Genomic DNA, 16,713 nt, shown 5'->3' on the forward strand with positions numbered 1-16,713 from the left:
TTCCCCCATACAAAATAAGCAAAACAGTGCTGAGTTGTGGTCTCCTAGTACCTTGCAGAATGATGGTGTATATTTGCCAGTTTTTTTTTTAATATCTATTTTTTAGTTATAGGTAGACGCAATATCTTTATTTTATTTTTATGTGGTGCTGAGGATCGAACCCAGTGCCTCACGCATGCTAGGTGAGCGCTCTACCTCTGAGCCACCACCCCAGCCCCTCACTTGCCAGTTATGAGCCCCTCATGCTTATGGTATTAATTATGCTCACCAGGTTCAGAGGTGAGTGCCCCCAAAATGTTGCCCCACCTTTCTCCAGTAGAGTCACAGTGCTGACACATGCCTCATCTGTAAATTGCTGCGTCAGGCATGTTGCCACTCTAAGATGAAAAGGACATGGTCCCTGTCCTCAGCGGCCTTGCCAACTAGTCTAGGGCTCTGATATGCAAGAGTCTACACAGGCTGCCATGAAACACAACAGAAGTAGGGAAGCTCCGTGTAGAAGGGGATCCTGGAATTCAGTTTTGACAAAGGAAGGTCATTCCCGACCCAGGAAGCCACAAGAACAGAGGCATACTGGTGAGAAGCTCCAGGACTGCAGAAGGACAGGGACCCTGAGGGAATGGCAATAGTCACATTGGGAGAGGCAGAAAAGGGCAAGATGTTGCCCCTGGAGGTTTGAAAAATCCATCGCTTTTAGCAGAGAAGGAAACATAAACCGTTTTGCGTTGTAGAAAGAGTACTCAGGCTGCCCTACATGAAGGGTAGAATGGAAGGTTGGAGACAATAGGGGGAGACCAGTTAGGTGACCACCTGTGGTCATTCTTTCTTACAAGGAAAGGAGCCAAAGCAAGTCACAAACAGTAGTGAAGGAGAGGAGGCGAGATATTCCAGAAATGTTCGGGAGGTAGAATCAACAAGACTGGGTGGCTTACTGGGTATAAGTTATGAGTGGAAAGAAGGAGGCTAAGATTTTCATAATTCTGCTTGGGAGACTGTATGGATAGGGGCTCCCCTCACTGATAGAGGTGAAGGGAGCAGATCCTGGAGGCAAAGGATAACTTCAGTTTTGATCAAGTTTGTCGTAGGTACCTGTGGGATTTCTAGGTAGCCTGAGAGGATGACTTAGGTGTAGGAATCTCAGCATGTTGGCAGTAGCTGAAGCCCTCGGGGTGAATCAGAACACCCAGAGAGAAGGAAAGAATGAGGAGACTGTTGTTTACAGGGTAAGATGAGGACAAGACACCAGAATAAGAGGCTGGGAAGGAAAAGTCCAAGAGAGTCCATACTACAGTGTTTGTTGCTTAGAGGACCATTAGTGATCTTTGCCACATAGTCTCACTGAAGTAATTGGGGAAAGTGTAGGTACAACATGGGAAAGAAAAAAGGAAATATGAGACTATAGACACGGTAATATTGATGCTTTTAGGCTTTTAGCTGTGAAGGGACGATGAGCTATAAGTTCCGGCTGTGTCATTAATCACCCTTGAACATTTATTGGGTCCTTCTGAGTTGAATGAAATGAACAAGGCACAGCTTCACCCATGAAGTACTGACATCCAGCTGGGGAGACCCACGGTGGAGCCATTAGCACCCCACAGGCTGAGTCAAAGCTACGTGAGAGAGAGCACAGCAGACTCACCTGGGCCCTTGGAAGGTTCCCTGATGTGATTATCAGGATGCATTTTGAAGGTTGAGTAGGAGTTCAGTAAGCAAATGAAAGAGAGGGATATTCCAGGCAAACGGGTTAGGGCACAGGCATGGGGGCAGAGGAAGGTGGTTACATTCAGGAAAGTGCAGCATCGAGGAGCCTAAAATCTCAGCGTGTATGTGGGAGATGAGTTCTTCAAAGAGGATGGACCCATTCTTGAAGGCCCTTGGATACTCTATCCTTCATACTGCTGGCTTAGGGAACCACAAAAGGTAGAGTCTGGGATAGGATGTGTGTGTGTGTGTGTGTGTGTTTGTGTGTGTGTGTGTGTGTGTGTATGTTTATTTCTTACATACATGACAATAGTGGAATGCATTACATTCATAATTATCCATTCACAGCACAATTTTTTGTAACTCTGTATATAAAATATGTTCACACCAAATTATGCCATTATACATGAGCACTCTTTTTTGGCATGCAATTCTTAATACACCTTTATACTACAATATCATATCTCTTTTTGTATATAAGGTATGTTGACACCAAATTCACATCTTCATACATGTATTTTGTGTAATGATGACCATCTCCTTCCACCATCCTAGCTATTCCCCTTCTAGGATGTATGTTTTATTGAGTTTGCTCTAGTAGCAGTGTGGAGGATTCATGGAAAATAAATAGCCAGACATGAGAACAAGAAGACTTTTCTTGTTCTCAGGCATGAAATATTAACTGAGACAACTGGACTGAGCAATAGGAAAGGCAAGAAGAAGGTAAAGTCTTCAGGACTGATGACCAGTCAGCCATCAGAGGGGGGGGGCTGTCTTCTGGGTTTCTGACTCCTCCACCTGTATAGATATGGCATCATTTATTGAGTTGAGGAATAGAGGAGAAGGAGCCAGTTATGGAGGAAAGAAAACGAGTCCAGTGTTTAGCACGATGATTTCTTAAGGGGTCATAGGAACTTATGTGGAAATATCCATTGGGCAGTTGGAAAATCTGGTTTGTGACTTTGGTGAGAAGTTGGAGTATCAGTGACTTATGGAATCTTAGAATTATAGATATGGATTAGACCCATGAGAGCTGGAAGAGAAGAACAACAAGGGAACCCTGCAGAATAGCAGCAGTTAAGCCTAGCCATGGGCTCTCTGTCATTTATCATCTTCCTACATGGAAAGTGTGATTGAGAGTTTTTATGTGTGTCTGTAAATTTTTAAATTAAATTCTACATATTTCCTTATTAAGACATATACACATGTTTTTAAAAAGAGAGAGAGAATATATGTAGCACAGGCACCTACTATAGTCTTGGAATAAATATACAAAGCCTAAATAAAATGTAAACTTTTTATGCAATTATAAAAAAAAGACTAGCCAAATACAAGGAGTGTTCAAGTGAGGAAACTAAGAGGAATAGCCAGGCACAAGTGAGAAGACACCATAGAAGGAGAAGGGAATGGTCAGTCACCAGGGCCAGGTGCTACGGTGGAGGTCAGTTCAGTGTTATTGACTACTAATCTCCCACCAGCACTGTGGATACAAAGATGTATAAGAAAAGATCCCTATGGACAAGGAGCTTGCGGTCTGGTAGGAGAAATAAACACAGAAATAAGTACAGTATAAAAATGTAGTTGGGCACAGAGTGGTGATGTGTTGAATTTTTGTGGTGCTATAGAAGTACAAAGGGGAGTTACTTCGGAAAGCCAGAGGATGGGGGACAAGGTGAAGGCTGAGTAGAGGTAATGATGCCTCCCAGCTAAATCTTGGAAAGTGAGAAGTAATTAAGCAATTAAAGAGGGAGAAGGGCTAGCCTGCCTACAGAGGGAACAGTCTTAGCAATGACCCAAGAAGCAGAAAATGCAGTGTTTAGGGGGAAACTAAAAGCCCAAGAAGGTTCACTAAGGCAACTACAGAAAAACCAACAGGATTTAGCATTTAAGAAGGTAAATGGTGAGCCCAGATTGCAGGATGTGAAAAAAGAGGGCATCCTTTCCAGTAGTTTGGCTTTGGGCCAAGGATATGGAAAAGACCTCATAAAAAATAAAACCCAAATCCAAATTACCACTAAACACATAAAAGCATAGGCAATTAAAAGTAATCTTGAAAATTAATTACAAATTTAAGTGAAGAAATGCCATTGGTTAACCTTTGAAATTTGGCCAAGTTATTTTTCCTGCCTTAATAATAACATACAGTTTTGGCAACAGTGATGTGAAATTAACATTTTTAAAAAATTGGTACAATAGTCTTAAGAGGTTAGTACATTTATGTAAGACAAGAATGTTAAGTATGTTCATGCCCCTCAATCCAGAAATTCCACTCTCAGAATTTATTCTAAGGAAAAGGAATGATAAGTGTAGATAGAAATTTTGTACAGCGGTATTCACTAGTGTTGTTCATAAGAATTAAATATTGGATAGTGCCTTACCATCTGAAAATAGGGGGCTGTTTAAATAAATTATAATACCTTTGTCTGATGAAGGTTTCATCATCTAACAGCCACTAAGAATCACAGTTTTAAGAAATGTTACTTAAACAAGACATTTTTGAAATTGTAATATTAAGTTTAAAAAGCATACAATTGAATATAAGGAATGAACTACATATGTGGGCACATTTGTTTGTGTACAAATCACCAAACAATGTTCATTATCTTGGTGGGAGTACAGATGTTTCTTATTTTCTTTTTTCTAACATGTGTTTTCCAGATTTCTTCCTTTGTGACTATTAAAGTCAATACATGTTTTGTTAGTTTGTTTTTCACAAATAAAAACTGGCTATGAAGGAAAGGAGGGACTATGGGCAATCACAGGACAGTATTATGAGTATTATTATTTCTTAAGATTGCAGAACTTGAACCTGGTGTTATTTGATAAGTGGAAATGTCAATAAAGGAGAGGCCTAATGTATAGGGAAGCAGGAAGGTAACTGGCTTCATGGGCATCCTCAAGAGAAGAGAGGGAATGAGACCCAGAGCAGAGAAGAAAGAGGTTAACTTTCAACAGAGAAGTGCACCTCTTTGGCACTAAGGTGCACTTGATACTGCTATGTCCCCTTTCTTTGCTTGCTACCTGTAACAGTCCTGGAACTGAAGGAAGGGAGCATGTTTTTAAACTTCTTTCTTTCTAATGTGAATTGACTCATTTAGCCGTGTGGAAAAGTGTGGCTAAGTAGATTTGAGACAACTGAATGACTACATATTTCATAAGAATAACTCTATATTGAAAAACATATTGAATGTATTTTAACTTAAGCTGTGCATAATTTCTTTTTGTAAGTTTTGTGCTTGAATGATTTGTTCCTTAAATGAATAGTAGAGATTTCTAGTCATCAAGAACTGCAAATTTGACAGGTGTTCTGGAAAGAATGTGGAACTCTTTGTTTCAGGTTAAATACTGAAAAACTAGAAAAAAAATAGACATTTTTGTTGCAGATTTTATTTTTTCCCTTTATTTTCCTTTTCTTGTTGAGATAATACTGTGAACCTTGGCTTGATAAAGTACCATTTAATTATTAAAAAAAAAAAGAGCTGAGGTGAAGAAGAGGAAGATTGGAAGAAGTGCTTCAGGTTGACTCCCACTTTCTACAGTATATAAGGAAGCCACAGTCTATAGGAGTGTTTCTGAAACTTTTTTCCGGATGTAATATAAGCAGAAGAAACCGTGTCTTAGTCTTCACTTCCACCAACCCATTTTAGGGACTGATGCAAAGTGGTTGCTCCAGGAATGTTTGTTGACTCAATGAAGTAGGAAAAGAGACGTGAGGAAGTGGTGAGGGTTTTGTGTAGCTTATGTGGGTATCAGAGGAAGCCCACCAGTGACAAGAAAAGGATTTGAGTAGTCTGAGGATGCAGTTGGGTTGAGAGCATACCTCTACTTAAAAGAACTCCAAATTTTGAAACCGGGGAAACAAATAATGGTTACAGGTGATCTATTTTGTTCTCTGTCCAGTTTTTCCCATGTCCATGATGGTCCTTTGAATCCAGGCTTCACAGTCTCTAATGGGCATGATGATAAAAACCCACAGCCCACTTGGCCACCAAAAGAGAGAATGGTCCTCTAACTCCCCAGACCTGGCCTGCATAGATAGTTTTTGTTTAAGTTGAACCTATACAGACTTTTTAGTTTCTTAATAGGTAATGCCTACCTTGCATAGTTAATTGGATAGAGTATGTAGAAAATCTTTTAAACTGTAAGTACAGTATGAAAATAAAGGGTTCTTATTTTAGGGATATTTATTTTTCTTCACTGAAAGTAAGAAGAGGCCTCAAATTTTCAGATGCCTCAGGTCTCAGAGAAACAACTTCCTCCAGCCAGACTTTAGGACTCTGAGCAGCTACTGGCCTAAATAGGGAAACCAAAAGAAGAGAATTGTATTTTTCCTAAAATTGCGTTTTTGCTTGAAGGTTACCAGGATGATGTTACCCAAGAGGAATGGTTTAAATATGGGCAAAAGCTGACATAGATTAGCTCTCACAGAAGAATGATCTGTAGAGAAGGAAAGGATTGGATGAGGGGGATTATTCTCACATACAAGCAGTTTTCATTCCTTCTTCTTCTTCTTCTTCTTCTTCTTTTTTTTTCAAAACAGAATTGCATTGATGAAATTGAGACCATAATCAGTGTTAAGCTCCAGCTCATCGGAATTGTCGGTATTGGAATTGCAGGTCTCACGGTGAGAAAGTTCCAGAACTTACCTTTTTTGCCCTCTAAGGAGCCTCAAACTTTTGCATATGATTTTTCTTGAAGCGTGAGATGGCAGTATCTTTTTTTATTTTGAGGCATCACATCATTTTATTCATTAAATAACCACATCATCATAACCATAACTATAATAATTAATAATTGCTTAATATAATCCAATCCATACACAGTGTTCAAATTCCTAATTGTCCCAAAAAATGTATTTAGGTATAACATTTATGTCAGGATCTCAAAAAGTCTCACTTTTTGTGATGTTAATTTTTTATTTTGAAATAACTCCAGACTTACAGAACAGTTGCAAGAAAAGCACACATACACACACACACACACACACACACACAAAAAGAAACCTTCTATTAGTCATCCATAAATCCCCATTCAAGTTTGTTAACTGTTCTAATATCTTTTAAAAGCAAAAGGATTCTTACAATGTTCTTTTCAATCCTTTCGAGAACCTTGACTGCATTTCGTCCTTTCTTAACTTTTATGACTTGAACATTTTTTAAAATTATAGGCTAGGTATTTTGTAGCATATTCCTCAATTTGAGTTTGTCTTCTGTTTCCATATGCTAAGTATGAGGTTATGAATTTGGGGTAGATATGTCACAGAAATGACTCCGCTTTTCTCACTTCACCTCTCAGGTGCCACAAGATGTCATTTTGCCCCATGGTTAGGAATGTTAAGTGTCCTCTCATCAACAAAGTAGTATCTGCCGAGATCTGCCCATTTTAAGTTCTTCTTTCTTCCTTCATAGTTAATGTTTTATGGAAAGATGCTTTGAGACCATGTAAATATCCCGTTCCACACCCACTTTGATGCAGTAATTTTAGCACCCATTATGTTTCTTAGATAGCAGTATTTTAAAAGAGAATTCTCATAAAGGACAAAGACATTTATTCATGGTACATTTTCTAACAACAAAGTTAATTAAATACATCAATAATTAGTCCTCTAAGATATGATATAAATTTCAACATTGACCTAATTGTGACCTTGAGCTTATCAGCACAATAACATCTATTTTAAGGCCACCAATATTAAGTTAGGTGATTTTCAATTCAAAATAGCATAATATCACCCTGATCTCTCTTACCTATGATTTGAAGCAGCAGCACAGCACAGTGACTAATAGGATAAGCTCTGGTATCACATGATTTGGATTCAACTCCTCACTCCACTATTTACAAGCCCTGGAATTGTATCTTAATTTCTCTATGCCTCAGTTTCCTCATTTGTAAAATGGGCTTTTTGGTGGTACTGAGGATTGAACCCAGGGCCTCATACATGGGAGACAAGTGCTTAGTACAGTACAGTGCTTAGTACAGTGTATCACTAAATTGCCCAGGATGAGCTTGAACTTGTGATCCTCCTGCCTCAGCCTCCTAAGTAGCTATGATTACAGGTGTACACCATCACCCCCATCACCATCAACCCCAATTGGGATTTTAATAATACCAAATTATAAGATTGTTGTGAAGATCAAATGGGATATTACATATAAACTATTATTACAAATTAATTCATATAAAGCCTGTGGCACATATGGCACTCAATAAATTCCAGCTGTTCTGAGTGTTCCCATACCTAGAAACTAGGCGAAGGGTCAGCATATGAGAGAGTGTGAGGCATAATGCTTCCAGGTGGTTTGGGACTCCTGAAGTACAAAAGAAGAGTGTAATAGAGGAGTTGATAGCCATGGACAGGTATGTAGGAATGACCAGAGGTGACACTGGAGGGGTATGAGGTCCACATGATTGAGGGTTTTTTAATGTGCCCTTCTGAGAAATTTGGCTTCATTTCTAAGGAGAGGGGAGTCTTTGAGGTTTAGAAAGATGTGATGCAGCCATCAGGGAAAGATTGGAGTCCAGGAGGCCAGTGAGGAGGTGATTTCCATTATCCAGAGATTAGATGATAATGACTAACGCCAAGCCAGTATGTACTCTCCAGACATCTATCAAGATTGGCTCTCAGCCCTCACTAAAGTGTGAAAAAATGAGGAAATCCATGAACTGGTAGTTCTCAGGGGACACACAAGCACTTTCCCCCTTTTCTGGATTTAGTACACAGAGAGGCAGGACAGTGGTTGAACACACTATGCTGAGAACCCCTAAACTCAGCAACATCTGTCAGACCCTCCCCATCTGATCCAGGGCTAGCTTGGTTGCAATTTCTGCAGCTCCTCAAAGACAATCTTGAGGCAGGTGGGTGAAAACATTCTATAATGGAGGTATAAATAGAGTCTCCAAACTATTCTACAATCTCAACAAATAAACAGCCGAAAGAAGTCACCCATGACTCTTAACAGCCGCAGGCTGAGATTGAAGAAGTTTCTTTCTGAGGGCATCTCTTCAGAGTACTACCAACCTTATGACCACGGTGTGTTAGCTAGAATACCTCAGATAAACCACTTAAAAAGAGGAAAGTTTACATGTAGCTTCAGAGTTTTAGTCCATGGTCATTTGGCCCCAGAGCTCTTTGGGCCAGTGCAGAGACTCATGGTGGGGAACATAAGGTGGAACAAGGCTGCTTACTTCATGGCACCTGGGAAGCAAAAGAGAGAAAGGAGGGACTGGGATCCTAATATCCTTCCTTATGTTAGGCTCTACCTTGTAAAGATTCTACCACTTCCTAATAGCTGGGGACCAGCCTTCAATACAATTATCCTTTGGGGGATATTTAATTATTTTGTTGTTTGTTCTAATAAGGTGAGAGTCGCCCAGTGTAATCAGTTAACCAAATGTCCATTAGGTGTCTCCCTGCCACACGCTAGTAGTGAGTTCTGACAGCCAGAAGCATGAAATCCTGTTCCTGGCTATGCCCTTACTTAAGTCTGCAGGGCTCTTCCAGAACAACTGGTTATTCATGCCTTGTTGTGTTTAGCATTTACAGATCTTTGTCTGACTTATAAGGAATGAATTAATGAGAGTTATGGTGCCCATTTTTAAAAACTAAAACTTGACAGTCATTTACGAAAGGGCACCCACAGACAGAGTTCCACAGGCTCTGTACAAACATGGAGGAAATGATTGAAGACAGGAAAATCTTCTGGAATTCTTCTGTTCAAACCATGGAAGTGGATATTGAGTTGGCCCAAGTATTTTGCTTCTCAGAGAACTATTCAAGAGGTAGAAGAAGTTAGGAATATCATAGTTCAAATACTTCCATTTGTACTTTGGTAAAAATATTGAGTTAAATAGTGAAGAATTATTTGAACATCAAAATGGGCCAGGAATGAAGACATGCCCCACATTTTGGTATGAATTTAAAGCTTTTCTAGCAATAGAAAACTATTTGGACCATAAGTATCTTTAAACAACAAGAAGTTATGAACACATTTTTCAAATGAATACATAAATGATCTAGGATTAACCCTAAAATATAAAACTCCAAAACCAGTTAGTATATCAATCTTTTACAACTATTAAGACCTGTTTTATAAGCCAGAAACAGTCCTTTTCTTAAAACAGAGACTTGTTATTTGTTAACAATAATAATATAATAATGCATTTTAAGCAGCAAATAAAGAACTATTGCTCCGTAGCCATCTTCAAGGAACACATAAACATATAAATCAGTAATTATTGATTGTAATTATTACTTATTAACTTGAGTTGGACACCTAAGCAGTTTTGCTGACCTTTTAATCAAATAATACACATTTGAAAGTCACTAACAAGTGTTCCTTCTGTTTCAGATCTTTGGCATGATATTCAGTATGGTCCTTTGCTGTGCAATACGAAACTCACGAGATGTGATTTGAAGCTACTTCATCATGAAAATTGCAATCTAGAGTTTTCATACTAAATGTCACAGGAGCTGTCTCTCAGCTCATTTTTAATGTTCAGAGGACATTAGAATCTAAAATAATTTACTGTTGATTGTACATTTGCACATGTATGTACGTCTGGCTCATTACTGGTTTGCCCCTTGAGTGAATGGTATGTTGACTGGGAACATAGTCACATGTGAGCCATGTGTTTCTGGCATATACATTATAGAAATCTGTTGGCTGGGAGTTCCTGATTCTTGTTCTGTAAGAGGAACAACCCATTTAACTACCAGAAAAAAGATCAAATAGCTTTGAGAAACTTTTAAAACCTGGATGTTCAGAAAATGTGATAATGGTTCAGTTTCTCAGACATCAGCCAGGAAAATTAGATGCATAAAGAGAATTTGGGTATTTCTACTTAATGGAAGCAATAAGCTACAGAATTGAGAGATCATGGTGCAGTGTTGAAATTGACTCTGTCTGATTATAGGGTTTCCTAGGATTTTTTAATATATATTCTCTCCCCCAAAATACAGTAAATCACAGTTTTAAAACTAACACATCTGTAAAACTAAATATAGCATGGAAAATCTAATTTGAATAAGTCATGCTTTCCTAGTATTTTAAAAAAAAAAAAGCAAAAACAAAACCTCCCTCTGGAAAGAGTAGTCACACAGACAATCATGTGCCCTATAAAAGTGTTTATAGAACTGAAAAAAAAAACTTTTAAGGCAATATTTTTGTTCTTATACAAATACATGTAAGTATTGCTTTATCCCTTTCTTTTTCTGATTCTGCTCTGAACTACTGCAACCCTCATATCCTCAAAAGGGCTTTTATCTTGAACTCTTCTATGTTTCTCCAAACATGAGAATAGAACAACTAAAGCAAGAAGTCTGGCAGTTGCAAATTGTAGGAAAGAAATTTTTTATTGGCACTGTACCTTTGAAATACCTCATAACTTGAGTTTACATATTATCCTAATTTTTTGTACTTTTCTTATTTATTCACCTAGAGAGAACTCTTCATATATTAATAACTACGGTTTTGACCACTTCAATAAAAAAAAATTCCTGCACAATTAGATATTATTTTATGAGCATCAGTGGCCAAATAAAAACATCTCTGAGTTGTATACCCAAAATAAAGACAAGTTCAGGAAACAAAAATACTTATATATAAACATACGCAATACAAATATATTCCTTTCTATGCAAGTCCCCTATGAAAATAAAATCTTCAGGTTTGTTATTTTTTTGGTCTTAATTCTTGATTTTAAGTAAGGAAATCCACATTTAGGACCTAAATTGGCCTATTTGTCAGTAATTTTTAGCAATTTGTTACATTTAGTAAATCATGGATTTTTTTTTTTAAATTGCATTTCAAAAAGTCACACAAAAGTGAAAATATGGGGGACTTTGGAAATTCCCAAGTGAGCTTCTTATACATGTGAGAACACAAAACTTTGGCTGTGCACTAAGAGGAAGTGCCAGGTTCCCAAGAACCTTAACAAACATTTTGCTGAAAAGATATAACTGCTCAAAGTAGTGGTTATGAAGCACCATACTTCTTTCAGCCATACTTGCTATTGCTACTAACTTTGGAGGACAACTTTTCCAGGAAAAAAAAAAAAAAGATTGGAAGCAAGCTAAAAACTTAATTGTGCATGGCTACTTTGCTGTGTCTAGAGCTAAAAAAAAAAGATTTAAGAAAATAACTTCATGAAATAAATATTTGCATTCTAATAGTTGACAAACGTAACCTTTTAAGCAAAGTTTAGTAACTAGTTCATCTGTTCCCCTAAATGATAGGAGATAGGTCCAAGTGTATACTCAGGTTCCTCCAGCTCAGAATTATCTTTTATTCCACAAAAATAAATTTCATTCCATGTCTGAATTAACAATCTTAAAGAAGACTACAGTAATTAAAAGTGAAAGAGTAGAAATAAATTAATTTTTTAAATGTTTAAAAAAATTTATTAAAGTACAAGACTAGAAATCTGTTTCATATATGATTAATGTGCCCCTTTAGGGGGGTTAAGCTTTCCAAATTAAGTGCCATAAGTAAAATTAGAAAATTCCACTGCTAAGTGAGGGTAGATTTTATATGTGTGTATATACACACACATGCATACAGAGACATAGTTTCATATAGATAGAAAATCCCTATATACCTTGAATCTATATCTATATCTATATATATGTATCTTGAAAACATTTGAGTATATATACATCTATAATTTGAATACATGTACACATATATGTATGTGCACATATATGTATGTCTATATATCTATACATATGCACACACTTGTATACATAATATTTCAGTTATTTGTTTACCTGAACTAATTGGAGATCAGACACAAACATTTTCTTAAACCCCTGGTGCCAAGGCACTGAATTAAAACTTCTTAATGATGAAATATTTTAAGTTATTTTAAATTAAATTTTCTATGTATTGGAACTGCTTGTCTGAGTTATCTTAAAATCCTTGTATATCTTTTGACACCTCTTCACACAACTTATTTAAATGTTTGTTACTATCAATAACCAAACATTATGGTATATGAAACAACTGGTCATCTTCCTATAATGTTATTAAGAGCTGAATATTTTCAAAAGCAACACCCTAAAGACTTTCATTACATATAGTTGTATTTCAACTACTATTTTTTAATCCAAGTTGAACTTCTCTTCTCCAGAATAGCTTCTTTGTTATCTGTGGCTTAATCTGTAAGATTGTACAATGACCCAGGATCCAGTGTGGTCCTTCATGCAGTCAATGACAATGTTGCTCTCCTTTTTCTGTGAGCAATGCCTAAAAGGAGTGGCTGGGTGAGAATGAGGCTGGTGGGAAGATGAGTGAAGAGGGAAGCAACTTTTCTAAAGTTTATTAAAAAGAAAAGCCACTCTCCTGTCACAGGAAAAAGGTGGCTTCCATTGCTCTGGGAGCAGCCTTTAGGGCTTCAGTAGGTGCACATTATCTCCTTCCTGGTTCCTGGACTCCTTGCCATCCTCTTTGACCACCAGCTTCTCAATCTCAGAAACCTAGTTTTCCCCAAACCTGTGGGAGAACACTCAAGGGCCCTTGAAGTTAGCTGTATTTTAGTTTGGGATCATCAAAATCAAATTTGTGTTAATATGTATTTTAAGAGAGACAAAAGTTTTTCACTTTCTTTCAACATTAGTCTTCATTTTTTTTGCTTTAAATATATAGGTACATAGTATCTGTATCTATAAGTATCCCTTTAAAGGTGAAACACCTACACCAACAGAGTGTTATTACTTTGGGGTATCCTTATTATAACAAGAAAAGCGAAATATATTCCAGGAACCATGTTCAGATGGCTATCCCTTGGAAACAGAAAAAGCATGAAGGATAGAAGTAACATGTCCTATACTTTGCATTGATGTCCTATACTTTGTCCTTGATGTTGATTTCATGAAGTGTTTGGCTAGTGTGCCAAAAACGCTTCCAAAACGTTCATATTTGTTTTGGGGGTTTTCCCTCTGTGTAATTTATGATGGCTTTCATTTATATTAAATAATATAAATTAGCCAGGCACAGTGGCACATACCTATAATCCCAGCAATTTGAGAAACTGTAGTAGGAGAATCCCAAGTTTGAGACCAACCTGGGCAATTTAGTGAGACCTTATCACAAAATAAAACTTAAAAGAAAAAAACATAATAATAAAGGTTGGGATGTAGCTTGGTGGCAATGCACCCTGTATTCAATCCCCAGTATCACAATAAATAGAAATTTAAATCAAAGTAAAACAACCAATATAAAGTGTTTAGTACACCTGGCAACTAGTGAATATTAGCTATTGCTATAATTATTATGTTAATTCTCTTGAGTTCTGTTAACTATAAATAATTTTCTAAAAATCATATAGAATTGAAGATACTTCTGTATGATTCCAGTTTTCTATAGGAACATATTCATTTGTTGAATTATTGAAGAGCATTTGATATATTTCCCAATCCTATTTTAATTCAAAAACTTAATATCAATAGCCAAAGTCCCTATGCTCTTCTCTGGGCCTGCTCCACATTGTAAGATGCAGCCCACATTAATATTGGAATTGCTTTTGTAACTTTGTTTGGGATTATTCTTTTGTGCATTGTGGAACATTTTATAGGACTACTAATGTGGTATGATGGGCAAGGCAAGTCTGCTTGCTGTCACAAGCTTAGAGTGCAGAAAAGCTGGTGGGTATATTGAGACAAGTACTATGATAATCATTAATCCAGAGAAGACCCACTCAAAGTTGGGAAGATGATCAGGGGAGAGACATCTCCTGAATGCTAGAATCTCTAAACTGAATGCTAACAATCCCTTACAAATTAGCCAAGTCAAAAGTGGTAGGGGAAGAGGAAGAAAGAAGAGGGTTTGTGGGGAAAGGGTGCTGAAGACCCTGAAATACACAGAGCATGAAAACACTGAACATGTCGACAGCTAATGTTTGTCCTGTGGTCATGGGTGAATTTTTAAACAGTGGCAGAAAACCAAACTTGAATCTTTTTTGTTGTTGTTGTTGCTTTTACTATTATAGTATCATACATGCATGGAATATAATTTGCTCCATTTCAATCCCCAGCATTTCCTCTTTCCCTTCACTCCTCCCTCACTTTTCCCTTCCTCTACTCTACTGGTCTTCCTCCTATTTATTGTTTTTCTAAATTAGTGCCTTATAGATGTACCTAAAGGTAAAGATCACTCAGCTTAAATATAAGGAGTGATTGGATGGCAAAGACCTGACTTATAAGAATTTCTAACTAATGTACTAGAAACCCTCATAGGAAGTAGATTTAAGAGAAATTAGATTTGAGGAATCAGAAAGGAGAGGAACCTAGGTTTCTGATTCAGTAGCTGGAAAATCGTGCTGCACAGGAAGAAAAGTAGATTGGATCAGAGATGTAGGAGATGACTTCTTCTACCAGTAGAGTAGAGGAAGGGAAAAGGGAGGGAGGAGTGAGGATAAAAAGGAAATACTGGGGATTGAAATGGAGCAAATTATATTCCATGCATGAATGGTAGTATAATAGTAAAAGCAACAACAACAACAACAAAAAAGATTCAAGTTTGATTTTCTGCCACTGTTTAAATATTCACCATGACCGCAGGACATCCAAAAGAAAATACACACAGCCAGTGGATACACAGCCCTGAAGTTCAGAAAAGTTTGCACTAAATCTGCAGTTCAGGAATCATCCACATAAAAGTGATAGTACTGACATTTGAACAAGATGAGCCACTTCTCATGATTAAATCCCCAGAGAAAAATCAAGCTGAAAAAATTAGAATCAAATACTCTTATTAAAAGTATGCAACAATTCTTTACTCTCCACTCATTTCTTAATCTCAGGCCAGAGAGTCTCTCTAAGCTTCCCATGTTTCATTAGTAGCTGCCATATAACATCTTAATGCAACTCTAACTAGTTCAGCAATAAAGTATTGGTCTAAGCATGAAGCCAACTTCAGATTATGAAATGGATGTAATTCCTTAGGACATCCAAGGACAAATTCATACAAAGCCAAGTTTCTTATATGCTCTACACTTAACAGTGTTCAAACGGTTAATAGAACACATAAGATTATTATAGCTCTAGCCCTTCTTTCTTGAAGTTTAGAATTTTCACCCTATGGCATCAAGCAAAATTACTAAGAAAAATACAGTCCAGACTTACATTACCACTGCTTGCTAAGACCATAGTATAGATTTTGAGTCATTATGGAGAAAGGTAGAAAGAAAAGGCATGAAAAAATTAGAGAAGGTTGATTTCATCCTCATTAAGACGAATTATAAATGCCATGGCTATGTTATATTGTGAACAGAGATATGTGACTTCCCCTGGGAAACAGAGAGGTCAGGGAAGATCAAAACTAAAAGGTATCCTGTGTACTGAACTATTAGTTACTCACTATTGCCCTTACTAAAATAGTTTCAAATTGTAGAAGTCAAATTGTAGTGGACTGAGAAGAGAATGCAAAGTGAAGAAGTAGATAGTTAATATAGCAGGCTCTTTTATTTAAAAACAAAACAAAAACTTGGCATAAGAATTCAAGATGTGAGAGGACAAATAATTAGAAAATTACATAAGGCCAAGAAAAGTTTGTTTTCTTTTTCTTTCTTTTTTTCTTTTTTTTTTTTTTTAGGATGGGAAGAGATCTATGGATATTCCACACTGAAGATGTGTCAAAAAAGAGGAAGTAGGAAAAGATACAGGAGGAAACAGCAAGGTGCTGGAGAAGATGGGGGATGGGATCAGGAACATCTTCTGAAACTAGTGGGAAAGATGCTGGATCAGTAAGGCCTTTTCAGGTGAGGTGTCAGAAACCCAAGTCTAGTTACAGAAAAGGAAAGAGAAGGTTTAATGGTGAAGTTTTAGAGTGAAAATAAAGGTTTAAGGATGAAAAAGAAAGTAAAGGCTTAAGAGATGAACTGTGGTTCAATCCATTTGAATTGAAAGTTCGAACAACTTGAACTGAAAGTACACATAAGAAGAACTCGCAGAGAAAGAGGTGCAACTCTGTGAAGCAGGGACATGGATGCTAAGATGACAGAGGCAGCAGGTAGAAA

The 16,713-nt window shown here is 37.2% G+C and overlaps 1 protein-coding gene across 2 annotated transcripts in view; it reads left to right on the forward strand.

Moving 5' to 3' along the window:
* Tspan2 (tetraspanin 2) overlaps positions 1-12,590 on the forward strand; it is a 45,291-nt gene extending 32,701 nt beyond the window's left edge. The window contains exons 7-8 of one of the 2 annotated variants that reach the window (XM_076861538.1): positions 6,242-6,325; positions 10,050-12,590. In XM_076861538.1, coding sequence (XP_076717653.1) covers positions 6,242-6,325; positions 10,050-10,115 — 150 coding nt within the window. In that variant the 3' untranslated portion in view covers positions 10,116-12,590. The remainder of the gene's footprint in view (positions 1-6,241; positions 6,326-10,049) is intronic. The other variant, XM_076861539.1, reaches the window with a different exon arrangement.
* The last annotated feature ends 4,123 nt before the right edge of the window (positions 12,591-16,713 follow it).

The sequence above is a fragment of the Callospermophilus lateralis genome, chromosome 7 (assembly GCF_048772815.1).
Source record: "Callospermophilus lateralis isolate mCalLat2 chromosome 7, mCalLat2.hap1, whole genome shotgun sequence".
NCBI lineage: Eukaryota > Metazoa > Chordata > Mammalia > Rodentia > Sciuridae > Callospermophilus > Callospermophilus lateralis.